We start from the raw sequence: 25,209 nt of genomic DNA on the forward strand, positions 1-25,209 counted from the left end.
GACATTCGCAAGCGAGAAAACTATTAAAGGGATGTCTGCTAATAATTAGAGTTGTTTATGGTAGTAAATACTAATTGTACCTGTTATCTGTAAAGTGGTATACAGTACGAACACTACCAGTAGCGGCATTCCTATGATATAATGTGCTATAACCGTGACAATACCTCCATATATCTGATGTCCTGTTCCGCGTAAGATGCCATTGAATATTAGCTGCAAGGATAATATTTTCCTTATTCAAAAGCAAAATCTAATGGAAATAATGCTATAGTATTTTTATAACGTGTTTTTTTTCATAATATATAGTATTTAATACCCAGAACTTTGATGAATTTGCTGTTCTATTTAGGTCTGTTACGAATATATCGCTCATAATGCTGCTACGTATTTTCACATCCCTGGACAAAACATAAAGAGACATCAACACCAATGACGAGCTTGCTGATATAGGACTCACAAGCACACATTTCGTTTTGAATAGCTAATATAAGATAGTTACTATTTATTTTTGCCCAGGTGTTTTAGACTCGGGACATATTGCTATAATGCTCGTAGTTACTGAAACCATATAGGTACCCACATGTTATTGGTGGTATGAAGTCATATCGTCAAAATATCGTTTGCTATGATACGGTACGGTATTGCTTATGGTATTTATGAGTAGTTTGTTATTTATTATAACGTTTGTTGGTTATTGCAGACATAAGTTATTTATTGTATTGATGTTTACGATGACATATTTACCATTGTATTATCGAAGAAGTTAAATGTAGCTATCAGCGGCATCACTTTTGAAGTCCAGTGTAATATTTCGCTACAATACAAACATTAAAACATGTAATACTTCATGTCAAAATGCCAGATTTTGATTGGTTAATACGAGGGTGATAATTTACTCTATGACATGACTTAAATTCTATTACCCTCCACGGAGATGCTTAACTTAGAACGGATGATTGATATATATATAAGTGCCTAAGAATGTAACTTTAACACACTAATGAGTGTTATAAAATTAGTTGTTATATTTTATATTATTCACGCAATATTTTGCTAAACAAATTAGCTTCATCAGGCATGTGCATCTCTCAAGGATGCATGACAAAAAAATATTTTTTTGTAGCTTGAACTACACGAAATTTGAGTAAAAGTTTCACAAAATTTATATATATATATATATATATATATATATAGAAGTCTATAAAAAGGACCAACCAGCAAATTTACTATGTGCCGGATCGTCTAGAATAGACGATACTGTACAGATAAGGAAAAATTATTTTTTTTATATATAAACGCCTAAAAGTGTACACAACAGCACCAATAACAAAATAAGGAACTATAAATGTAATTATTTATAAATATTTCGGATAACAGATATCCTTCATCAGTAAATATGATTGTGATGTTGAATGAATCATATATCAGTCTACTTAGATGAAACCATAACAATCTTGAAATTTATACAATAAAAAAGTCAAACCGAACATCAGGTAAGACGCTTGCACAATTCTAGATATGTGTTAAAAACGACATAGGTTAAATGACTAGTTACAACAGAGAGTTCAAATATATGCTTTAAATAAAAATAATAATGTGCGATATGAACTAGCACAATTCTAAAGCTTTAACGGTGACGACAGTTATGATGTAACAAGAACGATTGCGTCAATAATCGTTTATTATTATAATTATTAATAACAGCACTGAACGATCTAAATTTGTAAATATTTCAAATTTGACAACGGTAGAGGTGTTACAACAGAGTCTGCGTATTTAAACATCGCAAACAAACGGCCGTTAAAATATAATAATAAATTTTTACTAAGGTTAACTAGTTGAACGTGGCTTGGTACTTTTACATCCCTAAAAAAATTAAGCAATTTAAATTGGTATATTCAACAGATTTATTTTAGAGATGAGTAAGGTAAAGAAATAGAAACAGAGACTGTAATAATAAGTAATATAAGCAAAATGTGAAGCACTGCATGGAGTCGAGCTACATCTTTTCATTTATCCCATTTGGTGCCAAAGTTGTTAATTTTCTTATCCAAAATCTTTCCCGAGTGAGTCTATCCTCCCTAGACCAAGCAAAGTTGTGGTCAATGATTGTAATGGTCAGTCGATTGAGATCTGCCTTAGTGTGGCCAGGGGATCTCAAATGTCGACTGAGAGGGAGGTCTGGCTTGCATTGGTAGTCGCTACGATGACCGTTCATTCGTTTGTGAAACGGCTGTTCTGACTCGCCAACATACTGTTTACCACATTTACACTGTAGGAGATACACAACATTTGTAGTCTTGCAATTAACATTGCAAAATATTGTGTATTCTGTACCAGTGGAGTGACTGTAAAAAGTCTGGGTAACCAGTATTTGTTTGCAAGTTAGACATCGTTTGTTTCCGCAACCCTTGCAAGAGCCCACAGACGAAGAGCCTGCTTGAGAGGATAAATCAGCTCTCACCAGCAAGTCTTTAAGGCTTTTGGGCCTACGGAAAGCCAGTACAGGTGGCTCGGGAATTAATATATATAAGACGTCTTAATTTTTTGCTTTCAATTTAAATTAAAAAGACAATAATAACCGAACATTCAGTATAATAAATTGAAATACACAAATCTGAGAGGGTGACAGAGCAGATTGTTATCTCTCATGGTCTACATGAGTTATGTCAGAAACACGTGACCTGTGCACCAACAATGCTCTTTAACGTCTATTGTACAACTATACAAATAAAATCGTTGTTTATGAAATTTAAGTTACTTAATTACCTTATTCCCTTTCCCCTTCCAGTAGGGTGCATAGTAAACGAATTTGATCGATTTTGGTCTGTATTTTATATCAATGGAAAGAGGAGATCAAGCTTCATCGAAATATTGTTATTAAATTTGAGTCGAAGGTCAAAGATAAAATTTCAGGGAAAACGCAGATTCATATTTAGACAGCTTACCGCCTAAATGAGCAACATAAATTCGAATTATTTAAAGGATTATAACAATAGTTACTATATTGAGAACTAATTTGATATTTCTGTTGCCAAATATGATTCGAGATTGACATTTGCCCTGATAGGGTCACATTGGCAATTTTCATTCAGCTACTAAATAACAGTGCCCTTGACACATTACAATTTCAAAAATTTGGAATTTTTATATAAGATTCGATACAAGTGAACTCTAGAGATGTTTTTTTTAATATTAACATGTATAAGTTGAACCCTCCCCCTCCCCAAGTGTTCGTCAAACATGGTTCACCTGACCTCGACCTAATTTCATAGATCAATAAACAAGGTAAAGTTTTAGTTGTTTTAGATACTATAAGCAATGGGTCAAATAAATTTGGTGTATGAAATGATAGCTAGGTGTACATGTGTTTGTTGCAGAGTTCATCTGACCTTAACCATATTTACATGGATCATTGATAATGTTAATTTTATGTTATACTTTTTGTATAACAGTTTTCTCTAAGACTTTTAATATAAATTTAGTCATGATCAGTAAAGCAGGCTGGATATTTCAGCGTGTGCACTCTTGTTTTATCTCTCTCATTTTCAAACCTACATTATTAAATGTCTTTTTGATCGAGATAAGCCATTTCAATTGATATTTTATAAGGTGTCATTTTACGTTGTAATGTTACACTACTGTCTAGGGTTAGAGTTAAGGATGGCGCATGTGAAAACGTTAAAACCCGCTGCATTTTTATGCACCTGTCCTAAGTCAGGAGCCCGTTGTTCAGTGGTTGTCGTTTGTTGGTGTGGTTAATAAGTGTATCTCGTTTCTCGTTTTTCATATAGATTAGACCGGTGGTTTTCCTGTTTGAATTGTTTAACACTAGTCATTTTGGGGTCCTTTATAGCTTGCTGTTCGGTGCTAGCCAAGGCTCCGTGTTGAAGGCCGTACTTTGACCTATTATTGTTAACTTTTTATACATTGTGACTTGGATGGAGAGTTGTCTCATTGGCACTCATATCACATCTTCTTATTTATATATATCACCACTTGATAGCAAAAAACTGTTTGTTCACGATTTCTAAACATATTTCTTACATATTTTCTGTTGACTAATCGAAAAAAACACTATAGAATATTATCATGGACTGCAATTAACTTTCCATTCAATGCTACCAATAATTTATTAGGAACTTACAGAGACAAAAAAGCTTATTCGTCGTCATTTTCATGATCGTCAGTGTTTCTTACTGCAACCAGACGCGGTGTTGAAAATTTTTCACATGAATCATTTGCCTAACATGGGCATGGTTTTCTTTTTATCCCTTCTTACGGTTTGTATATCCCAAACCTTTTTGCTATGCCCTTGTGTCTGTAGTGACGTTTTAGGTTTTAACGAACAAAATCTATGTATAACTGGTAAATTATGAAGTCATTGATTTCCTTACAATACATTACGTAAAATTTTACTATATTTTTCAATATAAACAAATATTTTGTTTTGAAGATCGGCTGTACCTGTTGAATTCGTATGAAAAACGGGATATTTCATCCTATTTTATTACAGTAATGATGTTTATAAAGCACGTATATTTAAATGCAATCTGTGTAAATGTATAGATTATTTGAAAAAAGTAACAAAATACCAAACTCCAAGGAAAATTCAATACGGAAAGTCTCTTATCAAATGGCACAATCAAAAGCTCAAACACATCAAACTAACTGAAAACAACTGTCCTATTAATAAATGGTGAATTAAACCTTGTTGTATAGCTAGCTAAACCTCTCACTTGTATGACATTCGCATAAAATTCCATTATATTAACAACAATGTGTGAGCAAAACAAACAGACATAATAGGTAAATTTGTCAAAAAATGGGGATTGTGTTAGAATCCTAATCACTATAAAAACAAACAACTATGTCAACAACAAAAAACCCAAAATGGCATATAGACACTCTATAGACAAAGCACATAAGTAAAAATGATAGGCAAGAATATAAAAAATGACCATAGCACAATAACACAATGGCAGTATGTATAAATACCGAGCCACGCCAAAAAGATATTACCAAAAATGGACTAAACAGTAAAGGTTAAAAATATACAAAGACAAATAAAAAGAAACATTGAACAAACTTATTCTTAAAGGATATCATATTAACACAGTAGTAAGATAATTGTATATGATTTTTATTGGTTCTTACATTAAACTTTTAGATAAATGAAAAACAAACTAGATACGTTTTGCCTTACATTTATGATAAGTTATGGTCCAAAACCCTGATAGAGATTTCCAATAAAATGACATACATACGTAACTCGACGTACGTACCTAACGGGAATGGTTATTGCCAACCCAATGGTAAAAATCAAGCATTTTATTTATCACGTAGTTTTCCTGATTCCCACCATAATTTTCACTGACATAAGATCACGTATGAACACACATATTCCTTACCTATCATTCGATCGATTTGAGTTATCTTTCATGGTTATCATTAAGGCAATTATTTTTTCAATTTACTTTGCAGATGAACGCTCCATGATTCTACATATACATGCTTATTTGTTTCTTTATTCGATGTTCTTTCTTTTATTATCTAAACAATTATTTCATGAAAAAATTCCACAAATCTGGATTTTTCATAGACGGGATATTTATGTCAGTGTGTGACCAATGAAGAGTTACTATGGTCACGTAAACTACCCCACCAGGGATTGGGAGAAAAAGGAGGGGGGGGGGGTTAGCATTGCAGGGTGTACCATGTACTCTACCCAAGATATTATCCAACAATATAACCATGATTAAATGGTCGTCTGTTTGGTTGCATGGGATGTATTAGTACACAGCCTAGTCCAGTCGGAATGAAGACGTTCTATCTGATGTAGGGAAAGTGCAATCATTAGATATAGGCAAAATTTCTATTCTTGTCTAACATGCTCTTCTTTAGTTGCAGTCAAAACTCATGCTAGTCCAGGTCGACCCACGATTTAGATCTATTTTTCTTGTCCTGAATATGCATGTAGTTTTTGTTACTTGGTATCGGGTAACAAAAATCAATCAATCAAACCTGCTTAAAACTGGATTTTTTCATTTGTAAATGCTGAAATATATTTTGCTATTCTGATTTTCCATTGTCCACTCCCTATTGGCATTGCGGTTTTTTAACCATGTCGAGGCTTTGACTGCCAAGACTCAAATCGTTTGCTTCTCTAGAAATACTGGAAACAAAATTCAAGCTACTCTACTGTTGAGGCTAGAAAGCTACCACAAGACCACTTAGGCTGTTATGAAAATAGAAGATACACATACATGTACATTTGAAACAAGAATATGTGTACATAAGACACCGGGTCCCCTCACATTATCACATTTCCATGTTCAGAGTATGGCTAAATCTAGGTCAAACTCTTATTTGATACATGTCTATAAATTTCTGCCTATGACAAGGTATTTTGAAATAAATTTTAGAAGTATGCTTAAAAGGGAGTAAGTCGTGTACACCTTTTAAATTCTGGAGTGTTTGAAACTCCTGTTTTAACCTTATCACTTATAAATCAAAAATGAAAATATCATCTTGCTTAAGATTTCATTATTTTGATTTGTTCAGACTTAAATTTTATTGAGCAGTTTTAAGAATAAATCCTTTTAGAAATGAATATATGGGTCAAATGAAATGACCAAGTAAAGATCGGTGTATTTGATTACCGGTAACTTGATTAATTATACCCTTAAAAGGTTGTTATCAATACAATCATCAAAATTTAATAACAGGATATAAAGATTCAAAATAGCAGATTGGGTAAAATATATTCCAAAAAAGTATGTGTATTCATCGAGAGAAAAATTCATGCAGTCTATCCTCCCCTCCGTCATGCTTCAATGCAATAGGCCGAGTTATGTTCAGATAGGTTAGGTATAGGTATGTCGAGTTATGTCCTATTAGAGCTATCTTACATTTTGACGAAATGTACGAACGAACGTAAATGGAGCATGTATTTCATTTCCACGATAATACTGAGAAACTTTAATCCGGTAATACGGGTATTTTTTTCTGAATTAAATGAATCTTTAAAAATGTAAGCAGATCACACTTAAATTACGCATAGAAAATCTTATAATAAAGAAATATAGTTTAAAGTACACTTACGTTAAATACTTTGCTTATGCTAACCACGATTACACACATTTGCGCGGGAAGTTTTGAAGTTTGCTTTTTTTTTAAATGTTTAAACCATTAACATTTAATTGAAATTCCTGCAGTCTAAATTAAAGAAAAACCAAGATTATTTTCAACTATTTAATGAGTATGCCATGAACAAATTGTCAACGTGCTTCATCGAGATTTGCCAGCCGAAGAAACTACAAGGAATGGAAAAAAGATATGAAAAAAATAAATCTTGGAGATACAGGGGAACAGTTAACACATACACAACTTCACAACAATCATGCAGCAAGTTATACTGAAAAAACAGAAAAATGTTTGCAGAAGCGTAAATCGTCTGTCTCTGGTTTAGTTGTTTATATAATAAAAAAAATGCCAGAATAAAAGGCTAGCCTAGGAATTTGTCTGCCGAGTATAAACATATCAGGTGCACCCCACTCTTGAATCCGCCCATGTGCTCTAATTATAGATCTGGTTTTGTTAATTTACATTTATTACACATTTGAACATCTTAATGATCAATGGAGCCCCGTTATATAATTTGGGTGTCATTTTTTCCAATTTGACTAATTTTGAAGGTTTAAAAAATTTACAATTTAGAAAGATCTTTTTTGAATTACTTTATTGACGGTGGGATTTTATATTTACTTTGGTATCATCTGAGGTTAAAAAATGCTAAGAAGTAATATTTTCATTATCATTTTTGTTTTATGGGGGTAGGGGTGGACTGGATTGTTGTTGAGCACAATTTTTTTGGGGTATTTTACCTTATGAGTCAATGTTTAGCTAATTACGTTAAGTTGTCTCCTACAAATCGTACGTCACAAAATTCCGATTTCGCATGAAAAGTCAAGTTTGGCACATGTTGTTGCATGCAGAGTAAGTGTTTGATGTGCATATTGAGACGAAACGCCATGTAAGTCCCATGAAAACCTTGATTATTACTACATAAAAAGCACTCAAAAGTCAAAATAAAGGATCCCTCAAACGGGTCTTACGTAGGATTCGTCAAGCGTACGCAGCTTTCGTCAAATTGTAAGAAAGTTCTATTATTGGAAATCTCTTTGATGATATTATGCACTTACATTTTAACATTGTACACGGTTGTGTTTTTCTCAGACTGGTGATGACGTCTTTTCACTAGCTTTCACTAGCTTTCACTAGCTTTCAGTAACTGCGAGTACTGTTACATCGGTACTTTGTGTCTCTTGTCTTTGTGTAAGTTAGTTTTGTGAGTTGAATTTTGGCACACACATTAACTGTGTCTTAATGCTTTAATCAGAATAAAAAAATTCGTGATGATACACGTTATGATTTTGCTTTCGATGAAAATGTAATAGAATTCGGGAAAAGTTTAAGTCTTAATAAAATGCTGAAATTCTTTTTCTTAACTTACTTAGATATTTCATGCTTTCGTTATGTGATATATTTAATATATAAACAATATTTCAAATCACTAACGGAGAGCGCAATTATTTAATGTTTCACGTTAAACAGCATATCATAAGAACATACTGTACAAGTCAATGAGAATGGCACGACTCATCATATCTGCGCAAAGCACAAAAACAACTATTATAAAGACAAACGATCTAATGATTTGTTTGTTGCTGTACAATTATAGTCACTTTCCCCCCAGATTAAAGTTTCAATCTATGTTTGTGTAATGAATATAAACACACAAGCGACTTATTTTACACAAACTAAACTACACATTTCAAAAACTTTTTTTTGTACGGGATATACGTCAGATACATAGTAAAGTTTAAGCGTGGTTTGATTCATACAACAAAAACCAAGGTCACTTATAACAGTTTATCTTACCTGTCGCTTGTATATGCTTTTGGTGCAACGTCTTTCATCGAAATGTAAAATGTACTAGTGAACAGAGCAGTTACGCCTTAAAAAACAAACAACAGTTGTTTTAATTAGAATGTGTTATTGGAATGGGTTACACCAGCTCAGTAGTAAGTGCTTCGTTCCTGACATGATATATAAAATGTATTATTAATGTCTACGACGTCAACAAAATAAAGGAAAAGAGGCAGAATATACCAAGGGGGCATTCAAAGCTTTAAAGTAAAAAAACTGACTACGCCATGAAAAAACCTACAAAAATTAGGTTAGGCAATACCACTTCTGGGTTATACCAGCTTAGTAGTAAATGCCATGAGAAAACCCCAGAATACAACTAAAAGATAAGCAAATCTTCAACACACTGCATGAAGGACTAGAGACTGAGCAATATGAGCCCGTTCAAAATCTTATGGGATTTCTGGTGCTTCAGAATGGTAAGCAGTCCCTGCTGCACTAGTTCCACCCATCATGTGGTTCATTCTAAGTACAAACTCGGTGATAAGTCTAATTCGGTGACGTCACAACCGAGAAATAAGAGGACGGGGATATGGTTTCCACAATTGGAACATATCAATGGTCATCTGTGAAAAAGATTTTTAATACTGTCGACCATCTCATGATGGCGTTTGTTAATCTTTTGAAGGGATGACTACAACTTTATCACTTGGTGCCCCTGGTTAAATAGCTGTCTTGAAAGCAACACGCACCAATTAAGGAAATGCAAGCTCTGGAATATTGTATCAACTTCGAAATATATACTCGATATGTAGGCGCTGCTTGAATGTTGCTTCAAAGAAATGGAAAGTTTACAGTTGAAGTTTAAATCTTCCAATCTGTCGTGAAGTTTTGTTATCAATCGAACCTCATTTTCAATTTCTAGATGTAAATCAAGATATGAGGTCAAGATATATATAAATAAGAGGTGGAAGATACCAAGAGTTATACTTAAACTCATAAGCCGATTACAAACTGACAATGTCAAGAGAATTTAAAGAGCTTTAAAGAAGGAGACATTTTACATAGTAGAATAATTTATTATGCTCTCGTTTCAAATATGTTATCACCTATTTCTGCTTCGTCATTGATGCAGCCCAAATTTGACTGAATACCAGTTTGGAATGTATTATAATTTACACTTTTGTATGAATTTTTTTATGAAATTATAGACAAAAGTACCTTTGGAAAACGATAATTGGTTAATAAACTCTAATTATAATACATATATAAAAACAGGAATACATTAAGAAGGGCAATGAAATATCATACGTTAAAAAGGACAAACAAAACCATAGTCAACATATGATTAAACTTTGTCGTTTAACATTGTCTTAAAAGTTCAACATTTGTCAGTGATACTGCTGAAATAAATGAATTAACAGTAAAATAACCTACATCCTACCAAGATTCCTACTCTAGATGTCGTCTGAGCTTTAATTGGATCCCCAGCTCCAACATGTTGTCCAACTTTTATACATACTGCTGAAGATAAGCCTAAGGGAATCTAAAATACGTTTAAATGAACTGAAACATTATAACTATAACAATTCAACTGTTTATAATTCACAAAAGTTATAACACTAATGGAGAATAGGTAGAAAAGTTTAAACGATATATGCTTCGATGGACTATCAGTGGTAACAGTTAAAGGTATGCACGTATGAGGTCTGTGAGCAACAAGTAATATAAAAATATTTTACTGATATTTTACTATTTGTTTTTACTGCTGATTGTCTACATTAAATAATTCATTCTCTAAGAAGTCTCAAAGGTGTAACAATCGCATCTAATTTGTATATACATTGTTACAAACAAAGTCATATGATAATAACTTTAAAAGAACACAATAGATAAGATGAAGAAAATAAAACGAATAGAACATGACCAAGATAACCGGGTAATAAGAATTAAAATGGTCGAAAATACAGGCACTAAGTGAAATAAAAAAAATGCAGGCAACAGTAATACAGAGACCACCACAGATCGAGCAACACGAATAAAAATCATAAATCTGGGAGGGGGAAGTGGAACATTCAGGTTGTCTAAAAGGGTTAGTAGTTCCTGTCCAACTAGTTTTCCCGTCGTGTTACTCTTGAAAAGTACAAATCAAGGGATAAATCGCATTGGCTAATTTCAAAACAAGAAGCGATGGATTTGAATGTGATTTCGACAAATGCAACGTAACAGAGTCTATCTGTGTATAGGACAAGCCAAAAATGTTATCCAAATAATAATGGCGAATATAGGACTTCAATCTAATTATAACAAGTCCATTATTTCACTAGGTACAATGCAAGCCGCAATGCTCTATCTTGAAAATCCTAAAAGAAAACACAACTACTGAATATCGTACGAACAGGGAACTGTTTTATCAAAATACAGTATATCATCCAGCATCGATAATGACCACGTGATTGTAAATATATATCAAAGAACTATTATCCTACATTAATTGTTTGTCATTCCTTAACTTCGTACTTTATGTGGCCTTTTTTATTTGAGCGTGACTAATGAGTCATTTGTAGACGAAACGCGTGTATGCCGTACAAAATACTAATCCTGGTGTCTATGATGCCTTTATTCATTATTCTAATACATTCATACTTTCATACTAAGAAGGAGTAAACTTATACTTACCATATATAGTAAACTATGTATCTGGTACACAATGGTATGTGCTGCCAGTTGAACTTTTCCGAGGAAACCTTATGATATAAATGATATTTGTATTAATCTCTATTTTTCATGCATCGAAAGCAACTTATTGAAAGTCTTCTATTGCTTTTTAGGTACTTATATATGTGTCCTTTACTTTTAACCAATATCTACAAATTCTTATAAGTACCAGTCAGTGATATTTATACGGTCTTGTCTTACACAAAAAGGTAATAACTTTCTGTGAATTACGTGTGGAACTGCCGTAACGGATTTGATGTCAATGAAATTGTGAATTTCATTTAATCTTGCGAATTGTCTTGATTTCTCTGTCATATACATATGACTATCGTTATTTTGATTAGATAAAAACATACATTTTTTTAGGAATAAGAACATATTTTACTATGTGTTTTGTCATTTCGCGCCCATTTTGATTGTCCAGTCCTTTTCCAGAAGAGTTCGAGAGTAAAACTCAAAATTCCTAAATATCTATAAAACCAGGAATCACACTTTCATGAACTTAATTTATACACACACCGAAGTCAGGGGTTACCATAAAGCCCTAAGAGAAATAAAATATAATTGCGTCATACTTTGACCCCTGAAATTGATAAAATTGCATCATTATTCAAACCATTCAAAAGAATGCTAATTTTATTACAAAAAAAAAGAAAAGGTTGAATTTACCTTGAAATTATTATTTTATGTTAATACCTTTTTACACACATAATGTTTTTTTTTAATATTGATCTTCTATGAAAATATACTTGGATTTTATGTATAGACCAACGAACTGATCTCAAATTAGTTTTGCTGAGTAAAAGAAAAGTGATTCCAGTACACGCAATTTCTCAAGTGTTATTTTCATTTGCAATAAATGTAAGCAGTTTGAAGCCAAAATGAAAATATGTATGTCGAAATTAATAAAAAAGGCTAATGTCTATCTCATAGATTTACAATTATAGTCCTCACATTTGTAAACTTAAGGGGCCAAAAAAAGAGGGACGAAAGATACCAGAGGGACAGTCAAACTCATAGATCGAAAACAAACTGACAACGCCATGGCCAAAAATAAAAAAGACAAACAGACAAATAATAGTACAGATGACACAACAAAAAGTAGCTTTATCATGCATTCACCTTTACCTATTTCCTTTATGAGATTTCATAATATGCAATGGACAAAATTTTTACTGATCAAGTTTCTAAGATTTTAAGATGCATCGTATTTGCGAAAATGAAGTGAAATCAAATTGCAACTGATTAACTGTCAATGGTCGTTTAGGAATATAATATTACCTTTTTATGAATAAGCTTGGATCTAAAATTTCAGCTTTTACGTTTACTGAGAAACACAAAATTATGTGAGTCAAATACACAAACAAAAACATCTAACTATGGTCAAATATGCTTAAGGATGTTCGCTTCTCTGTTTAAAAATTACAAGTTTGTTAAAAGACTGTTATAAATTAATAGTGTATAAATATCCGAACTTAAAAAGTAGAAAAAAATGAGAGCTCCGTGTCATTGTTTTTGAGATATAATCAATTGTAAATTTGATGGGAAATAAATTTTCTAAATGTTTCATACATTTAACATTGGCACATTTTTTTCTATCAAAAACAATGAAAAAATAACATGGATTTTATAAGATTTTCAAAAAGGCTTTTTAAACTATATGTAATAAAAATAATTTAGAAGAAAAGAAGGGCTTAGCGGGCAAAATGTTTATTGGCACTACATTGATAAAACAAGAGGATACGGAATATCTGTCAAAAAATCAAAAACAAGAGTAGCGAACATCCTTAAGTTACTATTGCAATATTCAGTCTCAAAGAAAATATGTGTAACTACAAACCTACTACTATAATTGATATTTCAAAACTCCACCAATCTACTGATATCATAAATATTCCAGGGATTGCAAGATTTAGAAATGTGTTCCATTCAAGGAATGCTTCTGTGCTAAAACCTGAAAGACAAGAAATAACGTTTGACTAACGGTTTAATTTGAAAATAACGAGATAAAAGGTATATATTTTTTGAACTAAATAGATATAACATTATTTTACATGATCTTCAGTTATGAGTAAATTGTACCAAGGTTAATAAGATGAGTTATGTATGGAATGCTGTACTCTGAATCATATCTCAAAGAGTTTTTAGTGATTTCATAGTACCTGTGCTGTAACACCACTGTCCAATGTTAGGGGGAGGTTTGAGTGCTCAAAAACATGTTTAACTCCGCCACATTCTTTATGTGCCGGTCCCAAATCAGGAGCCTGTAGTTCATTGGTTGTCTTTGGTTAAAGTCTGTCATATTTGTTTTTAGTAAATTGTTTTGCTATAAATTAGTCCGTTATGATAGTTCTGATCGGGGTAATATAAGCTGTTAATGATACTTTTGGTCAGGGTTAACAAGAGTCCCAATAGTGACGATTCAAATTCATACTTAGGATTGATCGCACTAAAACATATAGACGATAGATTTTTCGATTATTCTTCCTGAAGAAGAAATATTTATAAAAATATATGATTTAATAACTCTATAAATGTATAAGTTATATAGCGGGAATTTATCTTCTGACAAATAAAAAAAAACCTTTTCTGTAAAAATTGATGACTTTCAGAATGACATTAATTTGATCAATCTTACAAATGACAAAATAACCATTTATGATTTCTTGCTATTTTACAAAGGTGATTGTCTTGTTGATTTATTAGAAAAAAAGAAAAACGAATCAAGCGACCCAAACTATCCATTTCCAGATGCAAGTTACTATATAAACCAGACTGTTTCTAACTGTTTCTAATTGTATCTATTGTATTCCTTATTTGTAGTTAAATGGAACATCTGTATATGTCATTTGCTCTATTATTCCTTTGGTATCGTTCACCTCTTTTTTTATATCAACTTTGCATTCAAACTTTGAATTATTGAATGAAAGGATATCATTTAAATGTAAGGTTGGAGGATTATACTTGTTGCCTTTGACTCTTCTTTAGAAGATCCTGTAATCTTCCTCATACAAATAAAGAAACTGCATGCGCGCGAAGAAGCGAACACTTCGTTTGAAAAATGTGTTTAATGTGTTTTCGAAGAAAATGGTTTCGACTTAATGTTTACAAATAAAAAAAAATGAGGCTTACTAAGAAACTACGATGAAAACTAAGTTGTATTCCACTAACAAGGTAAAATAGACTCCAAGTTCAAAAAATGGGCGGATGATATCAAGAGTTCATTCAAAACTCATAAGGCGAAAGCAACTGATAGCACCATGGTAACAAACGAAAAAAGACGAAAAGACAAACAATATAGAATTAAGAAAATGTGGCATGATTGGTAATGAGACAGCTCTCAACCAGAGACCACATGACATAGAACTTAACAACTATAGGTCATCGTACAGCCTTCAACAATGAGAAAACCCATACCATAAAGTCAGCTAGAAAAGGCCCATATATGTCAAATGTAAAGCAATTCAAACGAGAAACATAACGGGTGGTTTTTTTTACAAAACAATAAACGAAAAACAAATATGATATACAGCAACAAACGACAACCACTGAATTACAGGCTCCTGACATAGGAAAGGCACATACGGAATGTGGCGGGGTAAAACAATTTTGCGAGCGCCCAACCCTCTCCTAACCTGGAACATTGGCGTAACAGCACAACATATGAACACACTATAAACATCCGTTAGAAAGGGCTTAACTCAGCAGATCGACACAAAGCAGAAAAAACAAGTAACATACACACAGACCAAACGTGGCAGGATACTTATACATCCCCACAACAAAAAAGACACAGAGTACTGATCTGAGAGCACAATCAGTTAATGACAGCTAGTTCAAAGCCAATAACAACTAATAAAAGAATCATGTATCTAAGACTAAAGTTTCAATCAGTACACATCCAACTTCCAATGGATTAACTATAAAGACGTCTTTGAAAGTCAGAGAAAAACATGACCTTATCCAATGCCAAAATACAAGTATCAACAGATTGTAGAACCGTGAATGTGCATATAAAGATGTATATAACAAGAATATTTGATTGGTTTTGATTTACTGATAACAAAATCAATAGTTATACCAATAAAAACAATATTTTAAGATCTAATTACAGTTTTGAATTGGTAACCTTTTAGAATAAGTTTATTTGAAGGATGGATAAGTTTACCCGGATCGTATCTAAATTTTCAGGCGCGGAAAACAACATCTCCTTAAAAGTCAGGATGTGCTATCCCATTTGAAATAAGTTTTCTAAGGGTACAGCAATACTTCAAAACCAAATCTTTGTATCTATGGAAGAATTTAGTAACGGTTTTGAGTAATTTGTGACAACGAAATCATTGACTTAACAATTTATCAGTTATACATAGATTACGTTCCTTGAAATCCAAAACGTCACTTCAGACACGAGCATAACGAACGAGTTGTGATATATAAACACGGTAAGATATTGCCAAAGGAACATCACCATCTAAAAAAGGAAAATGAACAATAGGGAAAGAAAAATCGTCCCCTTTGTCGTAAATTTTTGTGTTGAGTTTCCCGTTTTTGAAACTAAAATTTCTAAATCAAGGGAGGGACAGTTATTACCGTTTATATTTGATGCATTTAAGGTAAGTTCCATTGGGTAAATTTCGGCAGTATATTTAGAAAAATCTTGATTATTTGACGAAAAATATCATCAAGATAACAATCTGAGTTTGGTCATAAACTTTGATTCATAGCAGTACAAGAACAACTCTGCTATTAAAGGAGTGCACTTGGTGTCCATAGGAATACCTACAATCTGTCGATACACTTTAATGCCGAAACGTACATTAAAGTTATCAAGGAGAAAATTAAACGGTTAAATCATCTCATCTTAATTACTTGTTATAGTGTTCTTTTATTTGTCTTTGTAAATTATTAACCTTAACTGTTTAGTCCATTTTTGGTAACATCCTTTTGTCGTGGGTCAGTACTTATGCATTCCGCCATTGTGTTGTTGTGCTGTGGTCATTTTTCATGTCTTTCATTTTTGCTTATGTTTTTTGTCTATATGCCATTTTGGTTTTTTTTTGTTGACCTATTTGTTTGTTTTTCTACTGATTAAGATTTTAAGATATCGGTGCTCTTCAGGTTTGTACTTGTTTTGGCTTTTAAACTTTTTTCATCTGAGCGTTACTGGTTGGTCTTGTGTGGACGAGACGCACGTCTGGCGTATTGAATTTTAAGCCTAGTACCTTTTGTTAGCTATTATTCGTGTGTTTCTTTGTCCTATATGTTCTCCCATTTATTTGTTTTGTGGTCCTGTCATGTGATGTTGTCGTTTTGGTGTTGTGTTTGACGTTGCCATAAAAGCGGGAGGTTTGGCATGCCACAAAACCAGGTTCAACCCACCATTTTTTTCTTAAAATGTCCTGTACTAAGTCAGGAAAATGGTCATTGTTATATTATAGTTCGTTTCTGTGTGTGTTACATTTTAATGTTGTGTTTTTGTTGTGTCGTTGTTCTCCTCTTATATTTGATGCGTTTCCCTCAGTTTTAGTTTGTAACCCGGATTTGTTTTTATCTCTATCGATGTATGAGTTTTGAACAGCGGTATACTACTGTTGCCTTTATTTAAAACAATGTTGACTGCTGTACGCCTATTTTTTTGACATTTTTACCTATTCTGTCTGTTTGGTTTGTTCACACATTGTTGTCAATAAAAATAGAATTTTATGCGACTGTCATACAGGTGAGAGGTTTAGCTAGCTATAAAACCAGGTTTAATCCACCATTTTCTGCATAAGGAAATGCCTGTACCAAGTCTGGAATATGAAAAAAGTAAAATCACAAAAATACTGAACTCCGAGGAAAATTCAATCGGAAAGTCCCTAATCACATGGCAAAATCAAATGACAAAACACATCAAACGAATGGACAACAACTGTCATATTCCTGACTTGGTATAGCCATTTTGAAATAATTCTTATATGATTTGCATATCTATAAATACTTGAAACGGATTGGTCAATTAGAATTTTTTACCTTGGTTTACACTTCGATAAACCATGTTTCCGAAACTACTTTCGTACCATCTATTCATGCGCGATACACATGCATATGCAGGGAGTCCGGGATTTTCAGCAAATTGAGATTGAAAAACAAAAACATAACAGTTTTTTTCTATTTCAATGCATATGTAACCAAAAAAAATATTGCATTAAAGCTTTGAAAATTCATAAAATTAAAATTCATGAAAAATTCCGCGAAATTTCCTGAATGATTTAGCGCATTTACGTCATGGCAAAACACGACGTCATACAAATGAAAACTTTCAAGCGAAAGATTATTTCGTTACTTGAACGCTTCAAATTCGGATAATATCTCATTAAAATGGAGTTTTTGAGGTAGGTGCTATTTCATTTTAGATTCTGTTGCATTTATCGAACATTTACGGATTTTAGAAATTCAATATGGCGGCTAACTCCTTAGTTACGACGTGTGCATTTGATGGTAGTAGCCATCAAACAAAAAATCTTAACTGAAAATCGCGAATGTTTGACTGAAGAATTATAAGGATTAAACACATTTTTTCTAGAAGTTATTGATGTGTAAACCGGGGCTCTTACTCACAAACTTAACATAAAAGTCCTTCGTACTTTTATTCAGTTTGTGAGTTAATTGCCCCGGTTTACACATCAATAACCTCTAGAAAAAATGTGTTTAATCCTATAATGTAGAAAATGGTGGATTGAACCTGGTTTTATAGCGCTAAACCTCTCACTTGTACGACAGTCTCATCAAATTCCGTTATATTTACAACGATGCATGAACAAAACAGACATACTAAATAAAAATAGTCAAAATATGGGTACATCTGTCATCACTGTGTTACAATATCAAAACAAACAATCACAAAAGCATAAAGGCAACTATCAAATTAAAAACCACATTCATTGCTTCGCGTGTCTGACGTCAGAAAATTTTAACGTCACGTAAGAAGAAATTTTGTCGTTCAATGTTTATTCAAAACAATTTTATAATTTCACATGGGGAATGTTGGTATACAGGGTTAAAAAATCAAAAGTTATGTTAGAATTAATTTCAGAAATAGACCGAGATTTAAAAATTGTCCAGAAGTTCTTTAGAATTTTTAGGAATCCACATATGGTTAATACCACTACGCGAGAAAAATAAATTTGTCGTTTGTCGTTCAAAGTATTTTCAAATTCATAATAGACGGGATCTTTTAAAGTACAGAGTCACGTTATAAGAACCAAAGAAACACAAAAAGTCGCATATTCAAAACACACCAGCAAAAATGAAAGATAATACAAACACATTGACGGGATGTATAAGTACCTATCCACGTCAAATGGATATCACAGAAAACAAACCAAACAGTAAAAGTAATATTAATAATAGAACAAAGACAAATGAAAGAACAATATAACACGTTGTTAAGATGATAAACAACGTCAGTACGCAGAATCTATACTTCAAGACCACCATGTATTATTTGTGAAGATTATACGGAATATTTATCAACAAGGTCTTGGTACCTTCCGATGAACTTTTTTTTAGAAAAAGGACGAGACGTTCTTTGACATACCCCTGGTTCATCAACTTTCTGCTCAGACACTGGTGACGTTTTACAAAGTCTGAGTAGGAGCTGCTAGCTCTTGAATATCGAATAGGTTGGGAAATGTATATTCCATATGCAGGTGAAGTTGGTATATTGCTACTAAGGCGGGGGAAATTTATAATTTTAAAATTAAAATCGTCTCGTTTGTCATAGATTCTAGTACTGAGATGACTGTGTATGTCAAATTCGAGATATAAGTCTAAAAATGAGACGTGTCTGTTGTGTCTTTATTTCTAGTTCTGGGGGATATATTAATGGAACCCAATCAGAAAAGTTCGGATTGTTAATGGAAAGAACATCATCAATATATCTGAAAGTGAAATTAAATAACCTGGCTTCTTTGATCTTCTTGTTTTTGACAAGTGTCTGAAGGAACTGCGATTCATATGAAAATAAGAAGAGGTCGGCAAGGAGAGGCGCACAGTTCGTTCCCATAGGAATGCCAACAATTTGTTGAAAAAGTCTACCTCCAAATTCAACAAATATGTTGTCGATAAGAAACTCCAGCATACTGATCACTTGTTCTTCTGTGTAGCATGTTTTACCCTTTTGTTCACTATTAACAAAATATGCCTTATGATATCCCAAAGTAATAAATGTATAGCGTATGCTACCATTTTTATGATGAAAGGCATTGTGGATTATTTCTTTCAGGCGATTTTTCAATTTAGCATGGGGAATGGTGGTATACAGGGTTGAAAAATTAAAAGTTTTGATAGATCTAATTTCAGAAAAAGACCGAGATTTAAAATTATCTAGAAGTTCTTTAGAATTTTTAAGAATCCACATATGGTTAATACCACTACGCGAGTAAACAGTTTCACATTATTTCTGAAGACCCTCTTTCACTGCGGACATAATTTTAGTCAATCTAATGGACAATTCTTTAGTGGAACATGCAGATAAGCCGGCAATGTACCGTTGTTTGTACGGAAATTTGTGAAGCTTAGGTATCCAATACAAACAAGATAAGTCCTCCGATTTGGTGTTCAATGTAATGTTCATTGAAGCCATGAAGGACTTATGATTTGCTAAAATCTCATCCTTTTCAAATGATATGTCTTTGTATGTGGGATTACCTGAGTGCTCATTTATTCCTAATTCTTTTACAAGACATTCGTAGTAATACGATTTACATACAAAGACAATATTATTTGAAGCTTTGTCCGCAGGAACAACAACATACTTATCATGAAGAGATGATAGACATTTCACGGCCTCTTTGTCTCTGAAAACGGACTTTGGGCAATCATTCACACAGTTTTTCAACTTACGAATGCGACGTTTTATCAGAGACCTGATAGTTTTGACCCATTCTGACATAGTGTCCAGTTCAACTTCTTCTCGTTTAGCCCATGCTCTGGCGTAGTCTTCAATGGAATTCATAATTATTTTGAAGTTATGGTTCCAATTGATGTGTTGGGGTTCTCTAAACTTAGGATCATGAGAAATCACCTTTCCGATTTGAATTATCCTAGGAGTTCGGTATTTTTGTTATTTTACTTTTTATCTTACCTCCAGTAAGTGTAAGTATATTTAGCATATTTACATTTCTCATTAGGGAAGAAGGCTTTAAATGAGTTGCAGAAAATATATTTGCAATCAGATTTTACAAACAACCATCTAACTATACAGGAAAAGTTTTGTTTGATAAGATTATGTGGAAGTGTAGTTTAAAGAGTTGAAAAGTCAAAACTGTCAGCAGAATCAAAAGGACCTTCAAAAGCACGTAATATATCTAAAACTTCCAAATAATTTTTTAAATTCCAAAAAAAGTTATTTCCACTATTTTTATATGTTTAATTACAATAGTTACTAGCTTACCCCTCCGGAGCACCTGAGATCACCCCAAGTTTTGGGTGGATTTCGTGTTGCTCAGTCTTTAGTTTTCTATGTTGTGTTTTGTGTACTGTTGTTTGTCTGTTTGTCTTTTTCTTTCTTCGCCATGGCGTTGTCAGTTTATTTTCGACTTATGAGTTTGAATGTCCCTTTGGTATCTTTCGCGCCTCTCTTTTAATGATAAGTTCTTTGAAAGTAGTTAAGGAGCTAGTTAAAAAGTAAAATAACAAAAATACCGAACTCCAAGGAAAATTCAAAACGGAAAGTCCCTTAACAAATGGCAAAATCAAAAGCTCAAACACTTCAAACGAATGGAAAAAAAAACTGTAATATTCCTGACTTGGTACAGGCATTTCCTTATGTAGAAAATGGTGGATTAAACCTGGTTTTAATGCTAGCTAAACCTCTCACTTGTATGAAAAACGCGTAAAATTCCATAATATTGACAACAAAGTGAAAACAAACAGACATAATAGGTAAAAAATGTAAAAAATTTGGGTTCAGCAGTCAACATTGTGTTATAAACTTTATCACTATAAAAACAACTAGGTCAACAAAGAAAAACAAACATGGCATGTAGACACTCTATAGACAAAGCACATAAGCAAAAATGAAAGACAAGAATACAAATAATGACCATAGCACAATAACACAATAACACAATAACGGGATACATAAATACCGAGCCACGCCGAAAGTATATTACTAAAAATGGACTAAACAGTAAAGGTTAAAAATATAAAGACACATAAAAAGAACACTATAACACGTAATTAAGATGATAAACAACGTCAGTACCTAGAATCTATACTTCAAGACAAACCTCTAAAATGTTAGTTGTAGAACACTTAATAGTTCATGTTACAGAACAAAGTTTACTGAGACTGAGAAACGCGAACCTCACCTTTATCTGTCAGTGATCTCAAGTGCTCCGGAAAAATAAACTGATCCTTCTTTATTAGTAACACCCGTCGTGTTGTACACATTCGATGATGAGTTTCATTCGGAGATGTCATAATCGAAGAACAGATGACGGATTAGGGTTACGAAAATTTCATAGTTGTATATCCTTCTTTAACAACCTTTTTCATAAATCAAAACAACATATATGGACAAAGAATTAAATTTGTGATATTTTGTTTGAAAAAGTTTGTAAACGTTCGGCAAAAAAAAAAAAAAAATGAAAACAAAACTTTATAAATTTCTTGCGTCCGAAGTACTTATCAGGATTTACCTTCATCTGGAACGAACGAAGCCGAATATTTGAAAGTTATTGATGTATAAGAATCGAATCAGTTGGAGAGTTATATGACCAAAAAGGAAATACAAATAATAGCCAAATCTATCAACGGCCAAATTTGCAGATCTCCTCCCACTAAAAAATTCAAAGTTGAAATAAAGCATACACCAGATAAAGTTAGGTGTTCCACATATCTTGACTTACATTAGGAAATTCACAATAAGGGTAGGTTAACTTTACGACAAAAGAGATGATTTCAGCTTCCAAACTTTGAGCTTTCTATTTCTATGTAGCAACATTTCAGCAGCACCTGCATATTGAGTATATATCTCGTAGTTGATACGATATTCTAGGGCTTGCGTTTACTATCATGATTTCATTGATTGACGGTTGCTTATCACAAGGAAGTTATTTAACCGAGAGTTCCAAGTGTTGAAGTTGAAATCATTCTTTCGAAAATTTTATGGACGAGTTGGTTAACAGTTATGGGATAACTGTTTCGCAGATGACGAAGGATTTGTTCAAATCTTCGTAACCACAATCCCGTCCTCCTTTCCCCAGATCTGACCTACCGAATTAGACTTATCACCTGGTTTGAACTTACATAAGCAACACGAAGGGTGCCGCGTGGCGAGCAGGATCTGCTTACCCTTCCGGAGCACCTGAGATCTACCTCCGGTTTTGATGAGGTTCGTGTTGCTCAGTCTTTAGTTTTGTATGTTGTGTTTTGTAAACTGTTTTTTGTCTTTCGGTCTTTTTTTCCCATTGGCGTTGTCATTCTTTTTTTCGACTTATGAGTTTGAATGTCCCTTTGGTATCATTCGCCTCTCTTTTGCCCGAGGGAGTTGAAACCTAAATTTATAAATGGCAATTCACATTGTGGTTTTGAGTCAACTTTTATCAACTTTACCTGCAAATTTATAATGTATTAGACATATCAAACTAACTTTCATCCGAGCGAAATCAGCTTTGAATTAAATAGTATTTCAATTCATATGACTTACCTGTCCATTCTTCTTTATAAATTTTACTACATCGTATAAACATTATGTATAAGAAAATTTGTGTCCAGAATGTACATACAACAGCTATTGCAGCACCTCTGTAAGAATATAAATGATAGTGAGTATATATATACAACAAACTTATCTCCAATTGAAGAAAACTCTCTAAATTGTTAGATGCTTTTGAATATCGTTATTTTTTTCTGGTTTTCCCATTGTTTTAATTTGAGCGCCTTGATACTGCAACCGTTTCAAGACACATATACTTATCTTTTCATTTTTGTTTGTAAGTCTTACATCTTGACAAATGATTATTACATATTTTCTTGCATTGATAAAACAGAATACATGGTCTGGCGTAATATGAATATATATGTTCAATATGATAAACATTATAGAACTTGAAGGTAATGATATATATGGGAAAAGGCAATGATGAACGCCCTGTGAATGTTTGTGTATTTATTTGTAAGGCCATGGAACTAGTACTGAATCTGATTGATTGAAGGTTTAAATTTCAAGAAACGATGGTTATTATGTCTTATGCTTTTAGTACTGCGGGGACTTTGCAGCTGTATATATAAATAACATACTGTCAATTTTGTTTGAAATCGGCTCAATATTATTTTATGTTTGAAGTGATTTGAAGTACGTAACATAGAATGGTGAGTGACGATCTTTGCAAAGAATGTGTTTTTACAGGTGCATGTATGTTGAAATAAATCAATTAATAATAATTTATATTTGCTGATAATACACAAATGTTGTAAGATTCATTAAACCTTAAGAAATAATCAGGTCAACCCAATCTTTTTATTTGATAGATAAAAATAATATAACATATTCTATTTATTTGAACAGTTACTGTAAATTGTAATTAGGTATGTACGTGTATGTTTTTTGTTTCATTTGCACCTTCGCCAATTGATTTGCAACCTGAGAATACACAACGAACAATCATTTAGAATATCAAAATAAACTTGATTTAATGTCTTTTAAACTGAACTGATGAATACACTGAAATATGAACAACAGAGCAACAGAAAAGTTTAATAAATTGTTTATTTCAGTAAAGATTGTCAGTACTTTAAGTTGTCTGTCTTACGAGCTTCGTTAACCTCATTTTATGTTCAGGTAAGAAACAATAGTATTTCTGTTATTATCCTTATTGTGCTGATCATGTGGCTAACACAAAAATAGCAGAGCATATTAAGATACTGTCGAGTAAAACATATGAGAGTTCTAAAGGGATTATGTCTTTTAAGTCTCATATACATGATTTGTTATAAGTTGTTATTGGCCTTTAACTAGCTTTCAGTGACAGCGAATACTCTCAGATTCGTACGTTGTGTCTTTTGTGTTTTTGTTAGGTTTTTTTATGTGCTTTTTATAGATTATGATCTTTTCAACTGATTTTAGATTGTTCTTATGTTGTACTGTTACACCCCCGTCCCAGGTTAGGGGAGGGTTTGGCGCCCGCAAACTTGTTTAACCCCGCCGCTATATGTGGCTGTCCCAAATCAGGAGCCTGTAATGGAATGGTTAACGTTTGTTGCTGTAGATCATAATTTGTCGTTTATTGTTTTGAACATAAATCAGGTAGTTAGTTTCCTATTTTGATGTCCTTTCTGGGCTTTATATAGCTCACTATGTGATATGGGTTTGCTCATTGTTGATGGTCGGACGGTGACCTATAGTTGTTAATTTCTTTGTCATTTAAATTTCTAATGGAGAGCTGTCTCATTGGCAATCATATTACATCTTCTAATTTTTATATATATAAAAAAGAAAGCCCCAAAAGATTTATATTTTTGTAACACCACGCCAAAAAATGGCATGTATTTATAAAAACACCGACATCTTAC

At 32.8% G+C, this 25,209-nt stretch overlaps 2 protein-coding genes across 3 annotated transcripts in view; both read right to left on the reverse strand.

Annotated features, from left to right (window-relative positions):
* Positions 1-173, reverse strand: part of LOC127700669 (uncharacterized) — a 51,642-nt gene extending 51,469 nt beyond the window's left edge. For both annotated transcript variants that reach the window (XM_052204241.1, XM_052204240.1), the window contains exon 1: positions 81-173. In XM_052204241.1, the coding sequence (XP_052060201.1) occupies positions 81-129 (49 nt within the window). In that variant the 5' untranslated portion in view covers positions 130-173. The remainder of the gene's footprint in view (positions 1-80) is intronic.
* The window catches only part of LOC127702876 (multidrug and toxin extrusion protein 2-like), a 154,814-nt gene that overhangs the window by 122,994 nt on the left and 6,611 nt on the right, over positions 1-25,209 (reverse strand). The window lies entirely within an intron of this gene.

Source organism: Mytilus californianus, unplaced genomic scaffold (genome assembly GCF_021869535.1).
Source record: "Mytilus californianus isolate M0D057914Y unplaced genomic scaffold, xbMytCali1.0.p SCAF_5, whole genome shotgun sequence".
NCBI lineage: Eukaryota > Metazoa > Mollusca > Bivalvia > Mytilida > Mytilidae > Mytilus > Mytilus californianus.